The sequence below is a fragment of the Nicotiana tabacum genome, chromosome 19, assembly GCF_000715075.1.
Source record: "Nicotiana tabacum cultivar K326 chromosome 19, ASM71507v2, whole genome shotgun sequence".
Classification (NCBI taxonomy): Eukaryota; Viridiplantae; Streptophyta; class Magnoliopsida; order Solanales; family Solanaceae; genus Nicotiana; species Nicotiana tabacum.
In genome coordinates this window covers 16,427,611-16,453,552 of record NC_134098.1, presented here as the reverse complement: position 1 = coordinate 16,453,552, position 25,942 = coordinate 16,427,611, and the positions used below count along the sequence as shown (strand labels likewise).

General features: G+C 37.8%; 1 protein-coding gene across 1 annotated transcript; it reads right to left on the bottom strand.

Annotated features, from left to right (window-relative positions):
* Nucleotides 1–10,645: 10,645 nt before the first annotated feature.
* On the bottom strand, nt 10,646–21,799 carry LOC107829057 (uncharacterized). The gene is made up of 20 exons (XM_016656485.2): nt 20,373–21,799; nt 19,383–19,586; nt 18,550–18,654; nt 18,390–18,455; nt 18,139–18,303; nt 17,689–17,763; nt 17,455–17,609; nt 16,202–16,337; nt 16,045–16,114; nt 15,815–15,942; nt 15,643–15,699; nt 13,368–13,553; nt 13,149–13,241; nt 12,957–13,042; nt 12,809–12,875; nt 12,652–12,718; nt 12,392–12,528; nt 11,957–12,048; nt 11,639–11,705; nt 10,646–11,219 (listed from the first exon to the last, which is right to left on the bottom strand). Exons 1-20 carry the CDS (start codon nt 21,585–21,587, stop codon nt 11,055–11,057), a joined length of 3,336 nt encoding a protein of 1,111 aa, XP_016511971.1. The 5' UTR covers nt 21,588–21,799; the 3' UTR covers nt 10,646–11,054.
* Nucleotides 21,800–25,942: the final 4,143 nt, after the last annotated feature.

The following is a 25,942-nucleotide window of genomic DNA, read 5'->3' as shown; positions in this document are numbered from 1 at the left end:
GTTCAACTTCTTTTATTTCATCCTCATGGGCTTGTGGCATATCTATTCCTTGTGTTAGTTAATGTTAAGAGCGTAATGCAACTACATGTATTTTGAAACTCATATCACATTCAGGGTGCCAGAATATTCTCATTTTGAGTTAAACTGATTTTTCCTACATTCCAAGAGGCGATTAGTGTCACATATTTGGCTATTTCTCTTTGAGGCCTACTATTGCCGAACAAGGCACATATGGAATAAAACAGTTATTGTTGCCTTTTCATGACTCATAGTCTTCCAAGAATAGCTGATGCTAATGTCCTTATCCTCCCGATCATGCCTCCCATATGCCGCATGCCTAAAATGACTCATTTCTTTTAAATCTCGGGATCATGTACATGGTTCCCACTTTATCAATGACTACTAGGCAACTTTATGCCTCATTTGTAGAATAAATGATGTCATCACAATGATTAACCATGTCAGAGCTATTGGTAGCAACCTACATATCTCTTAGGATATAACTTCCTGAAATACCCTGCTCAGCACATTGATGGATTCTTGAATAATTCCAGCCCAATCTCGAACCTCGTTGTTCCTATTTATAGTAAACCTACGGGGGTTGAAGGTTCAAATATGTCAAAGAAGAAGCATCATCCCATGATCAAATATATTGGGTAGGAAATTTTATGGTCATATTCATGCTAGCATATCTTAGAATAATTGATGAAGGTCGCCAAAGGTTTAGTTTGGGAGTTTGGCGTAGAGAGTTAGAGTTGAAGAAAGTGAACGGGTTATTTTCAATATTTTCTCCATGAGGATGTTATGTGAATTAATAATAAAGGTAAAGAATGTGTAGTCACATTAGGCCTTACAAAATCTTGAAAGAAATATGCCGAACTATGAGTATGATGTTTCCCCACCATTGCCCTCCATGTACCCGGTGTTTCAAGTTTCTATGTCTAAGAAGGTAGTTGGGAATCCTTTGTCTATCGCTCCGGTGAAAGCTAGAGAAGGTGAAGTTAATGGATAATTGGCTTATGAGGGGTAATTATTTGTCATCCTTGTTAGATAAGTTCGGGAGTTGAGATTGCCTCCGTTAATGTGTTATGGCAAATTCTGTGAGTCGAGAAGGTCACCTTGAAGGCCGAAAGTGTTGTGGAAAGAAAATATTTTCGCTTGATTGTATAGTAAATGGTTATGATTTGAAAGGTACTTTCTATATGTTATGATTTAAATATTTGCAGTTGATGTCCAGATATCACTCTTGATAATATAATGCCTGTAATATTGAGATTAGTGTTGTTTATATACATTGTGATGCTTTGTCTAGTTGTGGATATGTTGTTAGGAGTGATTTTGGTGATTCTCTAGCAGTGGTTAGGCCCAATTGCAGAGGAGACTCTGCCGAAATTTCTGAAATATTTGAGAGTTTGTCAAATTTGGGAGCTTAAGTGTAACGACCCGGCCGGTCGTTTCGAGAGTTATAACCCTGTTTTCCCCATTCCTACTTCTTTTTGTGTTATTCAGCTATATTATATTATATCGGGTTAGTTGGTTCGAGTCCGGAAAGAACTCGGGGTGAAATGAGATAATTAGTCTCATAATTGAAAATTTTAAGTTAGAAAAGTGGACCGGATATGGACCTATATGTAAACGACCTCGGATTTGAATTTTGATAATTCCAATAGCTCCGTATGGTGATTTTGGGCTTAGGAGCGTGTCCGGAATATTATTTGGAAGTCCGTAGAGGAATTAGGCTTGAAATGCCGAAAGTTTTATTTTTGAGAGGTTTGACCGGGGGATTGACTTTTTGATATCGGGGTCGGAATCTGATTCTTAAAATTGAAATATCTTTGTTATGTCATTTAGGACTTGTGTGCAAAATTTGAGATCAATCGGACGTGATTTGGTAGGTTCTGGAGTTATTTGTAGAAATTAGAAATTTCAAAGTTCATTAGGCTTGAATTGGGGTGTAATTCATGGTTTTAGCATTGTTTGAGGTGATTTGAGGATTCGACTAAGTTCGTATGATGTTTTAGGACTTGTTGTTATATTTGGTTGAGGTCCCGAGGGCCTCGGGTGAGTTTCGGATGTTTAACGGATCAAAAATTGAACTAGAACAGCTGCTGCAATTTCCTTCTGTTGGAAATTTCTTCTGCCCAGAAATCGAGCCCAGATCGAGCTCAAGGTCGAGGGCCACGATCGAAGCCCAGATCGAGCTCAGGGTCGAGGGCCACGATCGAGCCCAAGATCGAAGGCAGGACCGAGAACCAGGATCGAGGACCTCGATCGAAGGCCAAGATCGAGGGCCAAGATCAAGGCAGAACCGAGGATGTCTGGGCAGAATTATAAAAATATGGACTTCGTCCCATTTGCCATTTTTGACAAATTAGAGCTTGGGGAGAGGCAATTTTTGATATATTTTCAAGGAAAAACTTGAGGTAAGTCCCTTGTGATCATTTCTACTCCATAATAATGAATTATCATCGAGTAATCCGACTAGATTACATGATTTTGAGGCGTAAATCAGAGATTGAAACTTAGAAATTTGAAAATTAGATTTGTAGATTTGAGGGTCGAGTCGAGGTCGGATTTTGGTAAAATTGGTATGGGTAGACTCGTGGTTGAATGGGCTTTTAGATTTTGTAACTTTTGTCGGGTTCCTAGACGTGGGCCCACATGCGAATTTTGAGCCAATTTCGGGTTTTGATCTAATTTTGAAGCTTTTCTTGTGGAATTCATTCCATTAGCATATATTGATGGTATTATACTGATTGTGAATAGATTTGGAGCATTTGGAGGCCGAGTCCAGAGGCAAGAGCATTGCGGGGCAGAGATTTGACTGGTTTGAGGTAAGTAACGATTGTAAATCTAGTCCTGAGGGTATGATATCCCGGATTTTGTATTATTCTACTATTTTTAGTGACGCACATGCTAGGTGACGGGCGTGTGGGCGTGCATTATTGGGGATTTGTGACTTGGTCCGCCCCGTAGCAACTGTAAAGTTGCATACTTTGTTGAAACCATTGATACTTATATGATTTAGAAAGATTTTATGTAAATTGGGCTGAATGCCATGTTTGGGCCTTGCGCCAATGCTGTTTGGACCCTTGGGGGCTGTTTCGTATCATCCTCTCACTGTTTTTGATTGAAAAATCTATACTCAGTCATGTTTATACTTGTTTACTACATAACTCAGTTTTATGACTCTATTTTGATGCATATAAATGTTTTGGGCCGAATGCCCTATTTTACTGAAATGCCTGAGTGGCTTGATTTGTGAGGATGAGTGTGGATCGGGGCTGCCCGCCTGGAGCATACTTGTGACTGAGTGAGGCCGAGGGCCTGATTAGTGTGGATGAGTGTGGATCGGGGCTGCCCGCCTGCAGCATACTTTATTATTATCGCATGTGAGTTGTCCGTGCATATTACAGCCCTTGGGCTGAAGGAGCCCCTCCGGAGTCTGTACACACCCCCAGTGAGCGCAGGTACCTACTGAGTGCGAGTGCCGAGTGCCGAGTGCTAAGTGACTGGGAGGCAAGAGTGATTGTGAGGTATGCCCGAGTGGCAAGAGTGATTGTGAGGTATGCCTGAGTGACACGAGTGACTGTGAGGTCTGCCCGAGTGGCTGTTTATGATTTCATCATTTTTTGCTCACCTTTGCATTGGGCCTTTGTTTGAAAAACTATTGGAAAAATAAAAATGATTTTTATTGGAACTGGGTTTAAACGAGATGTTTGATTCAAATCCTGATTTTTAAGAGCATGTGGTATTTTACTGAGATTTCCTGATATGAACGTTATATGCTTTATTGCTTGTCACTACTGCTCAGTCTTTATTTATTGTTGTTACTTACTGAGTTGGCGTACTCACGTTACTCCCTGCACCTTGTGTGCAGATCCAGGTGTGGCTGGACACGGTAGCGGTTATTGAGTGTTCTGGTTGCAGATTTTCTTGGAGATAGCAAGGTAGCTGTTTGGCGATCGCAGCCCCTGCTCTTCTCCCTCTTATCTTCCTCTAGTAGTATTTAGCTATTTTTCCAGGCTGAGTTAGCCTTGATATTGTTAGACAGATTATAGTAGATGCTCATGACTAGTGACACCCCGATGTCGGGCTTTTCTTTTCCGCACTTCTATTTTTCTTTGATTTGAACTCTTTAAATGGAGGTTTTTATGTTAAATAACCTTGAAATTATCTTTGAAATGAAAATATCATTTTATTTTGGAAATGAGTCGGCTTGCCTAGTTCCACGATAGGCGCCATCATGACAGGGGTTAGTTTTGGGTCGTGACATTCACCTGTGTGGAATAGGAAACGAGTTATGTTAAGTGTTTGAGGACGGACTCTACTCCTCATTCGAGGACGAATGATCCTAAGCGGGGGAGAATGTAAGACCCCGGAAAATTTCGCTAAGGAATTTGAGGTTCCGTGGTGCCAAGGTAGGCTAATGTATTGTATTTTCGGACTTTTTGGGTTGAACAATGCGTTGGGGAGTTGAATCATTTCGACCTCATGTCGCCCAACTCCTAGCGCGCCAGACCGTGCAATATCCCTCACAAAGCCTGGTCTGTAGCGCGGTAGACCGTGTTATATCCCTCGTGAAGCCTGGTCTGTTGCGCGCTAGACCGTGCTATATCCCTCGTGAAGCCTGGTCTGTAGCTCGCTATAGAACTTGCGAAGCCTGGTCTGTAGCTCACTACAGAGCGTGCCTAGCCTGGTCTGTAGCGCGGTCTGGATTTCAGAGGGTCCATTTTTTTAATTTTATAACCCGACCCCCATTTCATTTATCTAGCCTAAGGATTCATTTTTGGGGGATTAACTGATATTTTTAGAGGGAAGTGAGAGTGTTCTAGAGAGCGGAAGAAGCTCAAGTGATTTGTTCATCAAGATCTTGTCCAAGCTTTGAAATCCAACAAGGAAATCTCAAAAATCTTCACTCAAGAGGTAAGGTTCTAACCCTAGTCTTCAATCTCGAGTTTGGGGTAAAGGATGGGTGATTGGTAGTATGATTCTTGTGTGTAAGAGTATTATTTATATATTCATGTACCAATAATGTTTGTGGGGAGATTGTTGAGCTCAAATAAGTAAAGATTGGGTTGTAGAGTGAAGAAAATCTTGTGGAAGAACCTTGTAATTAAATTTGCACATCTAGTGTTTGATAAAATGCTCAAATGAGCTGAAATCATGAATATCTTCCTAATTTGTGTTCACTTTTGTTATGTCTCGAAATAGATTGGGATTGCTAGAATTTTCGGAACATTGTAATAATTTAAGGAAAGCTCAAAGCGAGATATGTTGGCTAAACTTCTCTCTTAGAATTGAATCCTACGGTGTTCATGAAATTTATGTAAGTCCCGAGTTGTTCATTATAAAATTGGATATTCCGAATAAGTTAGTGTTGAAAGACATATGCTCAATATGTATTCCGAATAAGCAAAAGTGTCGAGAATTATGTATTCAAAACGTGTTCTAAATGTTCTTATCGCGTTATGTTATCTTTTAGGAATGTGTTCAAGAATGATATGTGTATTGAAATGCTATGTCTTTGAGTCATGTTTCAAATGAAGGTTATGATGCCAAATTGTGTGAGAAAATCTCAATATGCTAAAGTCTCTTAATTGCTCATATGTGTACCTAAGTCTTGATTAGAAATATCTTATTGTTGATAAAATATAAAGATGTTTGGAAGTGAAATAAGTGAATTTGGGATATAAAGTGTGGCCAACGTGCCAAGAAAGAAAGTTATACTTGTGGCCAACAGTGCCGATGAAATGAAATGATCGATGTGAGAAAGGTTATGAAATGAGCCTTGATTTAAGTGTTTTAAATGACTTCGAAAATAGATTTGCCTAAAAGCTTATGTACTCAAATTATGCCCAAATGTAGTTGTTTTAACTAATGATATGTCTTGTAAATATTCCCAACGTGTTTTGAGCTCTTACATATTCATGAGTTGAAATTGTGTATTGCCCTCTTTGGGGAAAAGTATTTCAAGAATAAATTGTGTGTTACTTGTTTATGATTTTAACTTGCGCTTCGATTGCCAATCATTTTACTCCATTTATTGGAAAAAAATATATTGTGTTTAAAGTCTTCATTTCTAATGGACTTAAAGTTATGATTTCCGAAATATTCTATATATTGATATTTATGATGATGACCCATGAAAGGAAAGAAATGAAAGTGTGGAATATGAAATACGGACATTGTGCCATGAAAGAAGAATCATATGTATGGTCCAAAGAGACAATGAAATAATGATGTTGTAAGTGGTTAAAAGTACCAATGAAGCTATATACGATATGAAAGGTCATGAGGTAAATGAAATCTGTATTTATGTTTCCTTTTTATGCAAATCAAAAAATAGTTTTTCCCTTATTTGGGATGAGATTGATGTAACAAAGTTATTCCCCTTATTTGTGATGAGATTGATGATAGAAAAGGATGATGTCTCACATGAGACGGCCTAGCTGATCGGGTCGTGATCGGACGCCATGTCGCACACATGGTGGTGATTGTGATGGAAATTGTAATTGAAATTGTGTTTGTGGTTGATGTCTTCAAATAAGACGGCCTAGCCGATCGGGTCGTGATCGGACTCCGTGCTAGATTCACAGTGGTGTATTTGCATAGAGATTGTGATTGTGCTTGAGATTGTGATTGTGGTTGATGTCTTCAAATAAGACGGCCTAGTCGATCGGGTAGTGAACGGACTCCGTGCTAAATTCACGGTGGTATTGTGAGGTTGGTTATGATGTGTATATTGTGAACAGTGGTATTGGGAATAGTGGTATTGTGAACTGTGGTGAATCGGTACTAAAGATCTTCTAACCAATAATAATATTATCTTCATATTTTGATTATCATCTTCACTGCCTTATTTTCGTATTTTGAAAATTGTTGTGTTGTAACGTGACCTTTGGATATCATTGATTGTTGCTCTTTGTTTACATGGTTGTCCCTTTCTTATATTGGCATTCTATTTTGAAAGAGGACATTTAGTCATACATACTAGTGTTATTCAACTGTACTAACGTCCCTTTTGCCGGGGGCACTGCATCTTTAATGGATGCAGGTAATTCCACAGTAGGCGGCATTGATCAGTGATAGCGGTACACTCACTTTCCAGCTGACTTGGTGAGCCCCACTTCTTTTCGAGGTCATGTATCTTTTGTTCCTCATATAATGTGTTTGAGGTATAGCCGGAGCCTTATTGCTGGCACTATCATAATTCTCTGTTGTATCTGTTAGAGGCTCCGTAGACATAGTGTGGGTTGTGTATTGGTGTTGGAAAAGTAAAATTATCATGATGTATTTGAATCACTTGTTCCATGTCCGCTATGAAAGTGTATGTATTTTGAGACTTAATAATGGAGTAAATAATGGGAATGGAAATTGGGGTTGTTAATGAAATCCCCTCAGTATTTAATTAATGAGATATATTTTCTCTTTATTCATGGATGAATTTGGGTAGAAGGAAATCTAATAGGCTTGCTCGACCGGGTTCACTCGGTTGAGCGCCGGTTGCGCTCATCGATTTCGGGGAGTGACAGTGTTCTTTCCTTTCTCTGTAGATCCTGATCTCTGGGAGTTATGTGTAACTCTCTTTGCATCTGCTCTAATTGTGTTCTGTCCTCCACTGTTTCTGCTAGGATATCCCTAAAATGGTGTTTGTTTGGTTCCTTCCATCCTTGCTTCAATGCTTTTAGTTTCTTTCTACTTGATACATAGCACATCCATGCACCTGCAGTTACCATGTTGTCTCAACTCTCCCCAAGAAATCTGGATGACTTGCTCATGTATTGCAGTATCAGAAAAGTCTGCTTGTCTTTTATTTTATGTGTAATTGTTCTACCTTAATTGGACAATGATCGCTTATGCCCTCTAGTAGATATCTAGCTCCATATGCAAGCATTTGGTTCAGCCAAACATTATTGATGAACACCCAGTTAATTTTAGAGTACACTCTATTTCCTCCATGTCTATCATTCCATGTGAATCTACTCCTTATGGTCGGTAATTCCATCAGACCACTAGACTCCACACAGTGCTGGAAATATATTACTTTTCTCTTTGTCACTTGGTTTCCTACAATTCGATCCTCCATATTATGACTGCATTAAAGTCACATATTGTGATCCAAGGATCTTGACTCCCCATACTGATTCTATTCAAATAGTTCCATAGCTCCGTTCTTTCATCATTTGCATTGTATGCATATACCACTGTCAGCCTAAGCATTACATTGTTAGTTTTGTTAGTCACCTTACATGTGATGACCTGTGCATTGCCAGATTCATACTGCACTAGATATTGATCTGGTCTCCAAATCATCCAAATTCTACCATTTTAGTGATGCTCTAAGTTTGTAACATAGCTCCACCCATGGAATAGATTATCAGCTAGTTGTTCTATCCTTCCCTTCTTTATTTTTGTTTCTACTAACCCTACCATTCCTGCACTTTCTCTTTTGCAAAGGAGTTGGACCTCCTTCTGCTTATTGGGGCTGTTTAGGCCCCTTACATTCCAGCATATCATGTTATCCATTCCCCAAGGGAGGTATTTGATGTCCTCCCCATTCCGGTCCTTATTCAGTGGTCCTTGCCTACTAGCTCCTTGCATATTCAATGCTTGAAATATATTTGTAGACTGCATTTGAGTCACTTGTTTTGTCTGTTGCTTCCTAGTGTTCAGAGGTGTAATCCATCCCTCTTCATCAATTTGTTGGTTAGTCTTCTGTGTCTTCCTTTTCTCCTCCTTTTCCCCAGGGTTCTGTTGGTTCTCCTCTATCCTTTTCTCTTGTGTAACCTGTCTTCCTTCTTTTGTTTCCTTCACTATGATTGGCATAGGTCTCTTTGTTTCCTCCCCATTAGGCTTATTCTTCTTCCTGCAGTTTTCATCAGTGTGCCCATATTTCTGGCAGAACTTGCGCAACGTAGATATCCAATCATATTGCACCCTTTGTTCAACCAGATTTCCCCGTTCATTCCGGAATAATATCTTTTCAGGTAGTTGCCATCAATGTCCACCTCAATCAGAAGCCTAGCAAAGCTCAAACCCACCTTCTTTTATGTGTTTTGGTCCACCATAAGTGGTTTCCCGACTAAACTTCCAATTTTACTTGGTCCTTTAGGACTCCAATATTTAAAATCCAATCCAGGTAATTTTACCCAAATGAATATTGTATGTAATTCCTCTTTCGCGAACTCCATCTCTGGGTTTCAAGCTTTCACTATGAACGGCTTATTATCAAAATGATAAATGCCCACCTGAACAACATCATCCCTCCCAATTACAGAGTCAAACCTTACCACTACTATCCCATTTTTCAGCATTAGTATTTTATTTATCTCATATTTAGCCCACAGTCGTTATATGTAGCCATTCAGTACTAAGAAAGGGGGTGTCTCCCCAAACACATAACAAACAACAACAGTTTGCCAATACTCAATTTCAGAAGTTATGTCATCTACCTCAATTTCACAAACAGGTACCTCATCGATTATCTCTAGCGTAACGAAATCCAATTTGAAACCAGCATTCGATATCTTGTTGATGTCGAAATTGTCCCAAACTGAGCTCTTCCTGGTCGATTTTCCTGATTTCTCAAGTTCAATCGCCTCTGCTTCAACTTCCTCTGCCCATGACATCTTCCCGTTGCTACGGGATGCTTAGATTGCAGACCATTCCTCTATAATTTGGGAATTTCCACTTCCTGTATCATGTTCTTCATTCACCTCTTTCCTTTTCTCTGATGCTTCTGGGTTATTGTTTTTCGTCTTTTGTGCTTGATTTTCCTGTCATTGTTGCTGGTTGCGTATTTTTTGTGCTTGTTCCTGCGCCTTTCTCACCTTCTCCGTAGGAATTCGAGCTCTTCTTCCTATGGATGGCGTAGGTTATGCTAACTTACGCCCAGAGAGAAACATTTCCTAGAGAGAGTTTTTCGCCACTTGTCATCTTGAAACTTATTGTCATATTTAGAATTGTAACACTTGAATAAAATTGAAATGTTAAAGTAGAACAAGCAGGGAAAAATGATATTTCAGCTGTTGTTTTTAAGATAACTCACAATTTTATTGTTTTACCAAGGGTACTTGAAAGAGGAGATGGCAGGACTTAGAAAGAAACAAAGATCCAAAGCATGAAGGGACACTAGAGAAAACCCCAACCAACAAGTCTCGTTGCAAATGGATGCAACAAGAAGTAACATTTGGAAGTGTTGCCAACTAAACATTTAGTATTCGAAGTAACAAAGCTTACACTATCTTTTCGCTCTTAGGCGTGCAACATGCCAAACGGTCATGATTCTACAATGTTGTAACAATAAAATTTTATATTAAGAGTCTTGCCCAATCGACGATGAAAATGGATTTGCATTATTCGTAGTTATCCCCCTTCAACGATGAAGTTGTAATCATTCTACCCAAATGACGCCAAACTCCCAACAGCCGACCATAGCCCCTACTCCACAACCCTTCCCACCCACCTATACGTAAACCAATAATGCCTGCAAATATATCAAGTAAATAAAGACATACTAAAATATCACCACTTTTTTCCCTGTTAACTAAGAGGCTGCAATTGCTAAATTGTCTGAATTGTGTCAGACTGAGGAATTCTGCAGTACTCACAAATAAAACTTCAGGATCTCAGGCAAGAAAAGTTCATCAAAGCAACAAAGAATCACCATTTATAATTTAATCCTTGTACCATCCCCACAATGTAAAGAACAAAGATGACTGGACCAAAACTGTGACGAGTCGTCTCCCTGACGACCCTTGAGCTTAAAACTCATTTGATAAACAAAAATTCTCAACAACCATAATCACCAACACTCCTATCCTTGCAGGAGGACTCAAATGCAACTCTTCTAATATACACATACTACAAAAACAGAAGGGTTTTCCGCCTTCTCTCACACTTTCAACCAAAGTGACAACAGGCTGATGCATGACCTCAAAGCCCAAATGAATGATGTTTTATGAGAAAGAATCGAGAATGAAATATGACACACGAGAAGCTACAGTCTAGCAGCTTCATTGCATTGGAGAAAATTGTCAACCTCCATGACACTACGATGATAAAATGGATTGCAGTGCTATCTGCTGCTGAGGCTGCAAGGAAGACCATGTTGAGGCCAGAGTGGCTGGTGGTAATGTTTGCTGAAGCTGCCTCAACAGATTAATCATCCGACTAGCAGTTTGCTCTGTAGCAAGGTCCTTTCCGGCACATAGAACCTACAGACGAAGCACATTTGCATTTACACAATGGCACTTACTACATGAAAATCAATAAGATGAAGGGAAACATAGGACAATCATGTTAGCTGATCAATCAACCCATCTAAAGGTACAAAGAGGGGAAAAAAACAAAAAAGAAAAAGAGAAGAAAAGTGTTCCGCTGGAACCCCAGAATAAAGAGATGAGTAAGTGGGTGCTTCCCATCTCTTCCCTACTTTTCTCCTCTCACCACCAAAGAAAACAAAATAAGAAACTCCCCCCCCCCCCCCAAAAAAAAGGAAAAACAAAAAAGAAACTAAACATTGCACCAACTGAAAATGTGGATCCAACCACTGGTTCAAAATAGGGAATCTAGGTATAAGACTGCCATCTTTTTTACAAGTACTCATCCTTTACAAGAAGCTTTACTAACTCACCTCAGCAAAAACCAACACAATTTTTGGAAGGTACTGATTGTCAGGACCCAGAAGTTCTCGGTCTGACCTGCAAGCAGGAAAATACGGTAAAATGTAAAGACTAAAGAAACATTAAAAGATCAGGACATGTCGGCAAGTTTGAGTTAAGTGACGCAGATTGGCGAATGCCAAAACATGTCAAGATGACTCCATCAGATCAACCACCCATAGATCAAAGAAACACATAACTGTTATATGAATGATATTGATGCAGGATAGTGGATACACAAATGGAGCAAAAAGGATAGAGAGGAACCAACTAGCTTATTCATATAATACCTTTCAACCATTGAACAGAGTTGATCATGAACAACCTTGGCCTCAATGAGGTCACCTTTTATAGGAAGGCAATTCAACCAAGCAGGAACAACCTGCAAAAAGTCATAAAAATGAGAACTTCGACGATTATAACAGAGTACCAAGTAGCATGGGAAAATGAATTCTCTTCGTGCAAAGGCTACATAGGTTAGAAAATATTTGACATGTACGCACATGCAAAATCAAGGACAGATTTATCAAAACAAGCACACTTCCACTCGGTAAAGTATAAATTGACTTTTTTCCAGAAGCTAAAGCGCAAAGAGATTGAAAGAAAAACAGATGACTGATCTAGACCCCCCCTGAAAATTCATTGCTCCATCTCAAGCATATCGTAGCGATAAATATACGAGCATATCTAACAAAAGAAAAGCTTGGATTTACAGAATACTATACCTGGGCTGAGTCAATACTGTCACGATGAAATTGACATATCTTCCCCAGTGCTGAAACAGCATTATCATATGCCATTACATTCTCAGGTTGAAGAGCATTAGGATGCCTAATAACGACATTGAGCCTTGATAGAGCCTCTGAATTATTAAGGTCATAAATGAAATCAAGATAAGAACACAGTACTCCCATCTCAGTTGAATAATCCGAGCAAAAAAGTAAAAGAGGAACAGTTTCAAAAACCACAGTCAACTATAGCATACCTCCAACAAGAGGTTTGAAAACAGAACCCCCATATTCTGCACATACACCAAGTCCATAAACAGCAGCCTGAACAAAACATTATTTGGATTCAGTTAGATAAAACAGCATGTGCAACTTGTCTGGAAAATGCTACAACCAACAAAACATTATACAAACCTGCCGGACATCCGGGCTTTCGTCGTTGCATGCTTCCAAAAGGAAAGGCAGATATGTGTCATAGTACCTATTTTGCAAATGGAAAAACAGTCAGATCGAACACTTAGAATACTAGCAGCTCAATTTTAAGACAAAGCTATAGACTTACTTTAGAGCTGCTTCACGGCACTGCTCTGCAACGTCATCAAAGATACAAATTGCTATCCTCCTTTCTTCAGCTGTTTTATCCTTGCCCTTAATGGATGCAAGTGGGGAAGGGACGGAGAAAAAAGAGTTATATAACGAGATGCAAACAGCACAAAAGACAAAGTTGTATCAAATAACATGAGGTGATCCTTACCCACATAGGCATGAGATATGATGAAAGTTCGTCAAAGAAAGGCAAGAAGGCTGCCTTGAATGTCTTGATCAGTGTGCCCAATATTTCACCAACCTAGTAAAAAAGATAATAATGAGATTCGACAAATAAGACATATAATAGATTCCAAGGTTTGAGATATGTATCAAGATACACCACTCTAACTCATCTATGAACTTCAATCTTATGTTAAAAGCATACTTGGTCAAAAACTTCTTCTTCTTGCTCATTTTCCTCCCTTAGCAACTCATTTTCCTCGGCATCAAAGTCTTCAGCTTTGGCCCTCTCTGCGCGTTCTCGTTTTCGACTTGAACTGGCTGTGATGACCTGCTTTACCTCTTCCACAATGCTTCGGACCTGACCTTCATCCAGGAGTGGTCCTGAGATCTGAAAAAAACAGCAAAAGAGGATCTTTAATAAGATTAAACATCTTATGTTCCACATGGAATACTGACAGAATCACATATTGAAAGATGCATTTAAGCCCTGTGCAATCACAAAGGCCATTTCACAGGTTTCTAGTAATTACTTCTAGAAATCAAGCTCTAGGTCTCCCAAGTCTCATGTCTTAGACCTGATTTGTATTTTTAAGATTAAAACGCCTAAATCTGAATACACATCTGAATATCAAAATGTGCATTAAGATTAAGACAATTAAATCTGAATACACGTCTGAATATTAAGATGTGTATTAAGATCCAAATACTAAATGATTAAGATTGTTTGTTTTTTAACATCTGAATGTATAAAATTTATCTTTATTTGAAAATTAATAAAGATAAAATTCAAATAAAATACTTATTAATCTAATATTCTATCAATAAAATATATATATTTTTAAAATATGGTAGATAGTGGTGGTGATGGCTAACGGTGGTGCTTGTGAATCCTGACTAACGAATTCTTGTTCACTTGGTTGTTAGTCGGTTCGGGTGGTATTCCGGAGGTTTTCTACTTGCAATGGTTTTTGTGGGTCTTGATCTGGAAAATAAGACGATGATGGCTCCTTCGGGGGCCTCTGGCTCAGGATCAGGTGAGAGCGCTGGAGGAAGGGGCTTCAGGTGGACTGATGAAGCAGTTCCCTTTCTTTCCAGTAGGATAGGAAGAATGGAATAGGAAGATAAATGGACATTCTTTAGAGTGAAACTGAACCAGACAAAGGCCCTTCTCTCCGTGATCAACTTCCTTTCGTAGTACCCATACCCCAGGGGAATTCGAATCCCCGCCGCCTCCTTGATAGAGAGGTGTCCTAACCACAGGCGGTGGTTGGCGGTGGTAGTTCTGAGTAGTAGCTAGTAGTAATTGATAGTGATGGCGATTATGGTTGAGAATGGTGGTGGTAGTTTATAATGGTGGGCAGTGTCGGCTATGGTTGTTGATGGTATTGGGGTGGTTAGTTGTGGTTGTGGTTGAGAATGATGGTGGTGGGGGTAGTGGGGATTCTAGGTGGTGGTTGTTGATAATGGTGGCGACTATGATTGAGGAGGTGGTGGTGGTGGTGGGTGGCATGGTAATTGTTGATAATGGTAGGCGATGGTGGCAATTAATAATAAATGTGGATGATAGCATCTTAATGAAATTAAGTGTTTGTTATAGATTTCAATCATACAGACCTATTAAGACCCATTAAGTGGTTGTGAAGTAAAAAATAAAAAACTTAATGATTAAGATCTGAATAATTAAGATTCATACTTTAAAAACAAACACACTTAATAAACAAACGCACTTAATATCTGAGATTTGAATTATTAACATTCTGCAAACAAATAAGGCCTTACTCTATCTACGATCCACTTTTCTTCAATAGATATCACAAATATGAATTTTACAAGCTTATTATTACTGCTCTGACATATTTTCAGCTACAGAGCTACCAGCCCCGCTTCTAGCTTTGATTAAACTAATGTAACAATTTATTTGATAAGTGACTAAGCCTATTCAATGTCATAGCCTCAACGGCCAGTGAGCTGCCTAGCTTTGTTTCTTTGGGGGGTGAGGGTGGGGGTGGGGGCTGAGGGAAGAGAGGCTCTCTGATTAAAAAGCCTCTTTTCCAGAATCTGACATCAAGTTGAAAGAACTGTGAGTCACATTTGCTGGCTGCACTGAGTTTTCTATCAAGATGCTTCTGTAGAATTAGAATGTGAACTAGGTTTGACTCCATGCATAAAAGGTATTTAACAAGATAATGAATCATGCATGTTGCAGTATTATTGCATACAAACAAGTCTCTAATTTCCAATGCAAGTGCCGATACTCATTAGCTACATCTAATAAAGGCAAAAGAAAGAATTTAAATGACTAAAAAAAGTAAACATAAATGGCCACATAACAAACCACACAACACCGTATGCTGCAGAGGCTAATTCTCTCATCATATTGTTAACTTAAAAGGAAATAGTTTTAAAAGAAGAAAAAAAAGCTTATCATGATTAACATATCATCAAAAGAAATAAACCGTCTTAAAAGATTAACCAACCTGCACACACTCATTAATTGCATCTAACATACTTGCACATATTTCTGTATCAGGCTCCTGCACGAGATAGCAACCGAAATGTCAGAAACCTCCAATCCCAACACATGTACCATAATCACTTTCTACAGAAGAAAGAACACCATAACACCAACAAATAACTAGAGAGGTCAACCTTATGCAAAGCTTCAATCAAAGCTGGTATAATGTAGTCAGATAATTGCTTGACATAGGACTCATTTCGGCCCTGAGCAATCCCTTTCTCTACAGCCAGTTTAGCAGAACGTAACAGCTCCGGCATTGCTATAAGCCAAGACAAAATCGAATATCAGTCATCACCCAAAAAAAAACAATAATTGGAGAACGGAAAACCAAAGAAAGGTATAGAAAAGTAAGAAATCTCACTTGACACCGCCGCTTTCCTTACTTCCTCATGGAAATAGAATTTGAGAAGTGGAACTAACGTCGGAGCAACCTATTTAATGCATTAATGTCCCTTGTTAAGCGGGATTCTACTCAACAGCATGTAAAAAAGAATATGCAAGTGATTATTAAAGCCAACCTGATCAATCCATGGGTAGAAACCTTCCTTTAGCTCATCAGCATAGCAGCATAGCATATTACAAGCTGTAGCCTTCTCCTCTAAGACACTTGTTTTGATGCCTATTCTTTTATCCCCAAGAGTTATGGTCTCCATACTGCAAGATATGAATCTTAACTAAGATCTGACGGAACTCCAAAGAGTGCCCACAAATGAGGAGCCGATACAATTCATAAGTCCATAAGAACAAAAATGAGAACAGATCATAAACGTTTAGAATATACAGCTAAGTTTGTTGCATATCAGAACTTTTGAATGCAGGAATGAAGTCATTATCCTCTTAATTGAATTGTATCAAGTAGGGATGTAAATGGGGCGGGGCGGGCAAACCTTAACCCACTAAAGTTTTAACTCGCCCGGCCTGTTCTGTTCAACATTTTTCAGGAATATGCCCTTTTCTGCCCTGCACCATCTGTGTGTTCTTTCATTATTTTCATTATTTCTATGAATTTCTTACTGCTTTTGCAGATATATACACGTTTAGTATCCCAAAACTAATTTATAATTAGAGATTTTTGCAACCTCTTTAAAAACCTGAGTCCTTCCATTTAGTTATTTTTTACACTCTTATTATTCAAGTTATATGGATTTAAATGAAAATGCTCTACCTCTGGACAGAAAGCACATTTCATTTTCTTATGATATTTTCAGAAGGAAAAACAATATTTACTTTAAAAAATTTAGCATGATAATTACTATGTTGGACACTGATCTATTTGAAATGCAACTTAAGAACCCAAAATCAAACAAAATTTATAATTTTTCTTCACCACTAGAAAACTCTAGTGACAAAGAATGATCATTTCCTTCCAACTCATGAAGTTATGCTGGGCATCTGCAGAATGGCATATGAAAGATGTGGAAACAAACTCCACTAAAACTCAACAACAATTTCCTTAGACTGAAGTCAATACACTGTGGATTTTTTTTTTGTGGCTATTATTTTAAATCAAAGAATAAAATATAGCAATTTATTTGGAATTCTGATGGTTTCATTTTTTAGTAACTTTTTTACAAGGTTTTCTACTGTTTCCTGTCATAAACAGTTTAACCCAAGTCTGACCAGCATATTTCACCAATTTTATATTTTTTACCAACAAATTTCTACATAACATAAAATACAAAATGACAAGTGATACCAGCTGAGACGAACCCAATCAGCAAAGAACTTCAAGTTAAAGGTATAAGCGTAAACTTCATTGAGAAAATATTACCTATCATCATCTGATTCATCAAGTTCATTGTCTGAATCTGCAGATGATATGGTCACATCGGGCTTTAGTTGAGCAGACTGTAATAAAGGAGGCATGACTACACTCATGTAAGGAAGGAAATCCTGTCCCAAGCACTTGCAAAGCCTGGCCCATGCCTACAATGAAATCAAGAATGTAGTGATGACAGTGTTCAAATAAGTTCTGTGTCTTTGGTTTCAAGGAATGCACCCAAACCTGCAACATATAACTAGTAGTAGGGTCATCCGCCTCCATTTGCGATCCTTGTAGTGACATAAGCACTTCCATAACCTGTAAAGACAATAAAGTTTAATGTAAGCAATATGCTAAAAGTTGAACTGATACGAGTGAAACATATGTATGAGGGACCACTATTTGTAAGGACATTGATACAATGCAACAACAACTACGCCTCGGCCCCAAACAAGTTAGGGTCGGCAATATGATCATTACCGAAATATAGTAAAACTAAAGCAAAGAAAAAGATAAATATTTTTATAAATAATAATAATAATGAAAGTTCTCTACCAAGTCTAAGTCCTATTCCCAAGTAGTGGGTATCACCTATATGGATCTTTTCTTCAATTATGCCCTATCTTTAGCTAAGTTAAACTAAAATCTCACCCATTAAAACTGGGCAACATTTTTCTCTATTGTCATACTGACCTGCTTAGCATCATCTCTGAATTTGTCCTTGCCAACAGCCATCCCAACCAAGCTTATGCACTCCATGGCTTTGGCTCGAAGCATGCGGTTAGATTTATCATTCGCATTTACCAGGATTGTTTTCAAATATGGCATTACAGCGTCATAGTACTTCTGGAAGTTCTCCTGTTGAATGTAATTTATTAACCATTGTGGTCCAATATGGAGATAAAAAAAATTAATGGTATCAGAGAACTGTAACAAGTTAATACCTGGGATGAATCAGCCACCGAAGCCAAAGCAGTTAATGCTCCTTCTTGCACCATTTGTTTGCCGTTCTGCATTTCAGACAATAGCAAAGAGCAGAAAGAAATCATGAGCACCATTTGTCAGTAGTAAAAGATAAGACACATATGCTATCTTGTAGAATACCTGCAGAAGTACAAGCAGTTTGCTAACAATTCCATCTAGGTAAGGTGTTAAAATTTCTGGTGTGCAGTTCTCACTGAAGTTGAGAACAGCTGATGCAGCATGTGCCTGTGAATAAAGGAAAAGAAAAAAAAGCAAAAATAATAATTTAACTGCATTGACAACCAAACCAAGCAATAACATGCATAAGCACCATAACCAACAGTAATGTATATGATAGTTAAGTGCAGGCTACACTTTTGAAGTTACGAAAACTCACCATCACAATTGATTAATCAGGTACTGAAAACATTCGCTACCCCTAATGATTAATTAAGTATACTCACATATTTTTAAAAAAAATATTATCATTCTTCCCACAAGTGACAATAATCAGCTAAACCTCAATCCAAATTACGTTGGATTCAACCTATGTGTCTGCTCCGCTCTTTTCACACCCGTTTCATCAACAGATAATTTTTCCTAAAGGCAAATTAAGGGTTCTCCAAAAAAAAGAGGTACATTTAATCATTCAATCCATAAAAGTGGCTAACCAGAAACCAAAAGCAAGGAGGAATAAAACTTCTGACCTAGTGTAAGTGTACAAATAAAAACAGCTACATCATAATCTCAACTAATTGGTGTCATACGTATAAATCCTTTATTTGAGTTGTGTTCTTTCTCAGATGACAACAATCAATAATAAAAAATCTTATAGGCATGACATGAAACCAATACTGTAAAAAAGTGAAGCCTTGGCTCTCCTTTATTAAGCATTATCTTCGGCTACTGTTTAAAAGGGGCATTTCACAAAGGTACAGCATCTAAAAAGGGTTCACAATAGCACTAGGACAAACCTGTACTCGTGGATTTTGGAAATCGTCCATAGCTGTTGCCAATGCCGGCAGTACTCTGCTGTGGTATTGTACTTGCAAATCTGGCCCCAAGTCAGTAGACAACTGGCCAATTGCATTAATAGCTGCCCATCTCACTCGAGGATGAGGATCTTGGAAACAGCTCAAAACCATGTTTACCACTTGCTCCAAATTCTTAATCATCACCTATCACAGCAGAAAAAAGTCACGGAATTAAAATCAACCAGCAAAGCAAAATAAGCAAGACTTAAATTGACAAACAGACAGAATTCAGACAGATTGCTGAGTAAAGTGTCTTCAACTCATACATAAATATACTTGCAAGATTGGCAACACGGCATTGTTTAAAAACCAATACTAGTCCAATGAACTCTCGTGAAAATAACCAAAATGACCAATGAGGATCAGCAACCGATTCAGCTGTGCTGTAGTAGCAAGTAACTAACCATCAAAAAGCACCATCTTCACTATGATGTTCAACATACATGGGTCTACGGTCATCAGAGATCACTCTTAATAAATACTCCATCTGTCCTAATCTATGTGAAATCTACCCTTTCCAGAATGTCCCAAAGTGTTTGACACAATTCTATTTATAAACAACTTTTACAATTTCAACAATACATGTAAAGTACACTATATAAATTAACTTTTACATTATCAGACAAATATTTACTTTAACATGTTCTTTTTCTATCACTAATATGATATACAAGTAAAATTAACATATTAAAAATGGAACTGAGAGAGTACAAAGACAAATAAAACAACTAAGCCCAAACAGTTGGGGTCAGCTATATGAACCCTCACCGACCATGTTACTCCATATAAATTCATCTCAGGCCAATATTATACAGTATAAAAATAAAATGATGTACTAGAAGTTTTTTATAATTTCAACTGACATATAGACCTAAAGTAAAAAGTGCTAACAAAGTACAAAGACAAATGAAATAGAAAATTCATTAGTACCTTTGTGCAACCTTCAGCAATCTGAGCAAGTGCAATGAGTGCAGCATGGTGCTTTTGCCACTCGGGAGCAGCCAAGTAAGGAGGCAACTGCTCCGACGCAACAGGAACAATAGTACTACCGCCCAATGCAATCGCCAAACGGTCCAAACACTCCTGACCAACACTGTAATTACTCGTCTCCCCTGCATCCTCATGCTCAACTTCAGCACTATGCCAAACGGGGTCATCCTCAATATCTAGCAACATCTTCATCAAAATAGCAAACAACCTACTAATGAACTGCGGCAATTTCCTCATCATTCCAGGCGCTCTTTCCCTCGCCTCAGCCAACGTAATCACAAACTCAATCGCCAAATGCCTCGTCCCCTCTTCTAAACTCTCCGCCTCGGCTACTTGCAACATTGCGCCCACAACATCAATGAGCTGTCTCCTCAAAAACCTAGGCTCAGTACCCGCCAATTCAATCAACAACTCCAACGCCTCCTGCGCGGTCACCTCCTGCCCACTGTTCAACGCCTCGGTCAGCGTCTTCATCATCGCAGGCAACAGATCCTGAAATCTATCCCTATCGTTCGAGCTCGATAAACACTGAATAAAATTAATCACAGCACTCAATCCCGCAATCCTCACATCAGGATTGGGCGAATGATTCAGCGTCTGCATAAACACTGAATGCAAATCCTTAATATACGGAACTAACATTTCGCCAACATATTGTGCCAACAACGCGAATATCAAGAACGCGGATTCCTGCAATTTAGGTAAATCAGAAGTAACACACTGAAACATAAACGGCAACAATTCAGGCCACTGGTTTTCGGGGAGAATCGAAGAAGCGAGCTCCGATACAGTATCACACAACTTCTTAATTATCGATTTCGATTCCTCGCGCTGGATGCACGTGAGGAGGACGGTTTTAATCCCCGACTGAGTCGACTCGGTGAGTTTGGGCCAGATGAACGAGTCGTCACGCGTGAGGAGCTTTCGTAAGAGGATTGTTGACATGGCGCGGGCTTCCTGGTGCGGGGAAGAGGTGAGGACGTTGGCGAGCTTGAGAGCGAGTGAATTCGGATCATTTTGCTTGATGAGATTGAAAATCGACTCGGCTTGGGACCGTTGCTCGTTGGAAGCGGACATGAGATGAGAGATGAGGGTTTCGAAGGGTGCTGAATCTGGCCCGAGGATTGCAGCCAGTTGAGCTTGCTCCGCAGCCATGGCGAATTGAGTGAGTGAGAGAGAGGTGTGTGTGAGTGGATATGGCTATGGAGAAGAAAGAAGGTGGCGGTGAGTTTTGAGTTTTGTGAAATTGGGGTTTTGTTTTCTCTCTCACACACAGGGATGAGTGAAGTGTGTGTCGCTATGAATATATAGAGAGGCGTGATTCGTGAAACACACACTGGCGCACTCTTTTTGGACTTCGTGGAAATAGAGAGAGAGAGTGGGGATTAGGAGGGTTTTTGGTTTTGAATTTTTTATTTCATTAAAAAATAAAAGAATAAGAAATACTAAAAGGTTCTCCCTCATTTATTTTTATTTTACAAAAGAAAATACAACTTGTGCTGACAGGGCGGGCAGACATGACATGATTAAGTAGGAACCAGGTTGAAGCCTATCGGGGTATTAAAATATCTAGGGTGTAATAAAAGGCAGATACTCCCACACCATCTCAATTTAGATGAGAATTTAAATGACTTACTTGGATTCTGCATAGAGTTTAAGGGAAAAAGAAAATTTTTGAAATTTATAGGTAAAATGGGTAAAATCAAGAGTTTAAACTTAAATTATTTTTAAATTTAGAAATGTGTCATTTATTTTGGAACAGATTAAAAAAAAGTACATTATTTAATTTGAAACGAAGGGAGTAGAATATTTATATCTGGTGGATTCAGATTTTAAGAGTAAGTTGAATGGTGGAATAAGGGATTATAATTTTGGTATAAATTATGAGATTATTTAATTCTATATTTGGTGTATAATTTTTTATTTTGCGATTAGCAATTTTAGAATTACGTATACCACAATTATATTTATTATTTAGTTTATATGAAAACTTTATACTCATATAAGATAACAATCTCGAGATTACTAATCCTTAGTAAAATAATAAAATGGCTCATTTGTCCCTCTCTAATACTTTTCTCCTAAAATATTTAAAGAAATTCAAGGTTAAATTAAAAATAAAAATTTATCCCGATTTATTTAGTTTAAATAAACACATGTTTTACATTATATCTCGTTTTTGATATAGCGAACCAAACATCTATGTATAAAAGTATTTCTATTAAGTAATTCCATTATTATTTAATTATTGTACGATAATTTCGGGATAATTTATTTCACAATCAAACAACCCTATATTTTTAACATTAAATTTATTGTGCTTTTATTTTATATATATATATATTGGAAATCAGTTAGAACGGTACTCTTGCAGCAAAGATCATCACACTTCCACTTGGCACCTCTAATGATAAACACTTTTTTACATGAGGCAAAAAAAAAAAAAAGAATTTTAGTCACATTAAGAAAAGAATGAATTAAGTAAAAATTTAGAGAAATAAACATGGTCAAGAAAAATACGAATTAATGAGAGAAGCGCAAATGGAGAACAATTGAAATTGTCACAAGTTCCTTGTTTGGTATTCTTGAAGGAATATAGTAAAAATTTGAACTAAAATGGTAAAAATAGGTTTTCCAAAAGGGTTCCACGAGGAAAACTAAAAAGAGGAAAGCATGGACAAAAAATGAAGAAAACAAAAGGAGGGGGGGGGGAGAGATTGGAATTTTCCTTCCACTTGTGAGACCATCCAACATAGGGGTGTTCAAAATCAAACTGAAACCATTAATCGAATCGAATCGATGGCTTATTGGTTTATTGGTATCGGATTATCGGGGTAATGGATGGTAAACGGATTGAGATTTTATAATTAACGGCTTAATGGTTTGGGGGCGGATTACTCAATTTTCTTATCGGGTAAACCGTTAAGAATTTTTATATTTATACTTTTACCCCTATGTATATAAAGTATTATATAAACCCTAAATGGCTAAATCCCTAATTTCTATTTTCTAATTCTCAATTGTCTGCTGCCACTAGAGACAGAGAAGTCGTCAGTCTTGTCTCTCTCTTGAATTGAGATCTGAGAAGTTGAAAAATCAAAATCTCAATGATTAATACGTGTATGTCTGTATGAGTAGTCTTGAAGGTATTAAAATTTTGGTTAATACGTGTATGACAGTATGAGTAGTCTTGAAAACTTTTCAATGTAAAAATACTGTTTGGTTAGATTTTAGATGGTATTAAAAATTTGGTATTGATTTGAAACTGTTTGGTATTGATTGAATGATTGTTCAAAAAATTTCTATTTGGTTTGGCCGATAAGCCACCTGATAACCGCCCGATAATTGTCAATCCGATATCAATCTGCATGTTGTCTTATTGGATGGCTACCAGATTATTACATTTATAATCTGATAACCGTTAAGCGTAATTATCCGCCCGATCTGCCTATCCGCACGATAAGCACCCCTAATCCAACATATGAAAGGAAAAATTATTTTGCCGTTCTCTCTTTAGTGAGCAAAGAGTGGAAATTTCTCTTATTGTTTTCCTCGTTTTTATTTCCTTTCCTCACTTTGCTCACTCTATAAAATAAAAACAATAGAAAGAAAATCTGAATGTTAATGAAAAAATATATTAATATTTTATTCTTTTCAGACTTAGCCGTCAAACAAAAATTAGACTATAGAACTTGGTCGGCCTTGTACTTTTCTATTCATTAAAAAAAAGAAATTTAAAAGGCAGGACCAGAAAAAAGTTAAGAATATTGATATTGGTGGGGCTAATTAACGGCAAATCGAGAAGAGTATGAATTGGAATTAGCTGTTATGTAGGTGTCAAAGTATTATAAAGAGATTAAATATTAAATAATTAACTTTTTTATAACTATATTATTGTTTATCCTAAAATTCGAGTAACAATTAAACTTATTTGGTGGTTTTAATGATACGTGATTTAATCCAATACCAATTGACAAACAAGAAATTGAATAGATAATCTGAATAGTAAAATAAATCAAATCAGTGTTCTAGCAGCGCTTTCGACCTCGATTCGAGATGGTCTCGAGGTTGAGTAAGAAGAACAGTAAAGAACAGAGGATAAACAACGATGAATAGTAATGGATAATAAGTAAAATAGAGAATAACGTTTTTGTATATTCTTATCAGTGAATCCAATGCCCCTTACAAATAAATGGGATCCCTCTTTATACACTAGAGGAATCCTAAATAAGGTACAATTCTAATAACGGAAATAAATCCCATGATTGGTGTCAATAACTGCTTGATTCGATCTGTTCCGGAATTTCCGCCGAGATCTTCGGTCGGTTGCTAATATCTCGCCATTCCGTAATTATGCGCTACTCAAAGTCGGTCATGCTCGATCTCGATCTTCATGCTTCATACTCTGCCATTGAGCCTGAGCCTGGTCTATTACAAGCTTGCTCTCGAGGCAGCTCCTCGTAGGAGTGTTCAAAACTGAACCGAAACCGAAAACCGAACCGAAACCGAAGATTAATGGCTTATTGGTATCGGGTTTAACGATTTAACGGACGGAGAACAGATTGAATTTTTTTTATTAACGGCTTATCGGTTTGGGGTCCGTTAACCCGTTAAGAATATATATATATATATATATATATATATATATATATATATATATATATATTAAATATCCTTCTTCCACTTCCATATATAACGTATTGGGTCACTATTTGAAGGAGTTCCAGTACTCTATTTCTATTTCTAATCTACTAGGAAATACGTTGCGAAAATAATATTGAGCATTTAATGATCTATTCGGAAAGAATATGTATCAGAAAAGTCATCTAAACATCAAACAAGAATCAAGACAGTATTATTTATCACAGTCTTTACTTCGTTGCCTAATGCTGAAATTTGGTGTATGCATATTTTTTTACAGGGATCTACTCGCTTATGGATTAAGCTGTTGTTTGAACTTTGAAGCTGCATAAATTCAAGCACTGTTTGGCGTTACTTGCAGGCCAAACATTTCTGTATAGTCTGCTCACTTATGAATTAATCATTTTGAAATATGTATTCTATACTCCCTTTGAATATAGACTAGAATTTTATCATTTCAAAATTAATCATTGACTTTTCCTTTGCAGTTGTAGGCGGAGGAAAGACATGTATTCTGGACTCATCTGTAATGTAGTCTGCTTTGGGATATAATGGACTCATCTATTATATTCTATAGATTGGAATGTAGTCTGCTGAGCATATGAATTTTATTTTGAGTCACATCGGTCAGCAAATAATTAATGCATGCAATATAGATTGAATTAGCCGATAACCGCCCGATAAGAGCTAAACTGATACCAATCCGCCTGATATCTTATCGGGTGGCTAGCGGATTAGTACATTTAAAAGTCGATAACCGATAACCCAAACCGTTAAGAGTAAATAACCGCCCAATCCGCCCGATAAGCAGCCCTAGCTCCTCGTACCTACGAAATCTGACATGCCCGATTTCGACCGTATACAGATAA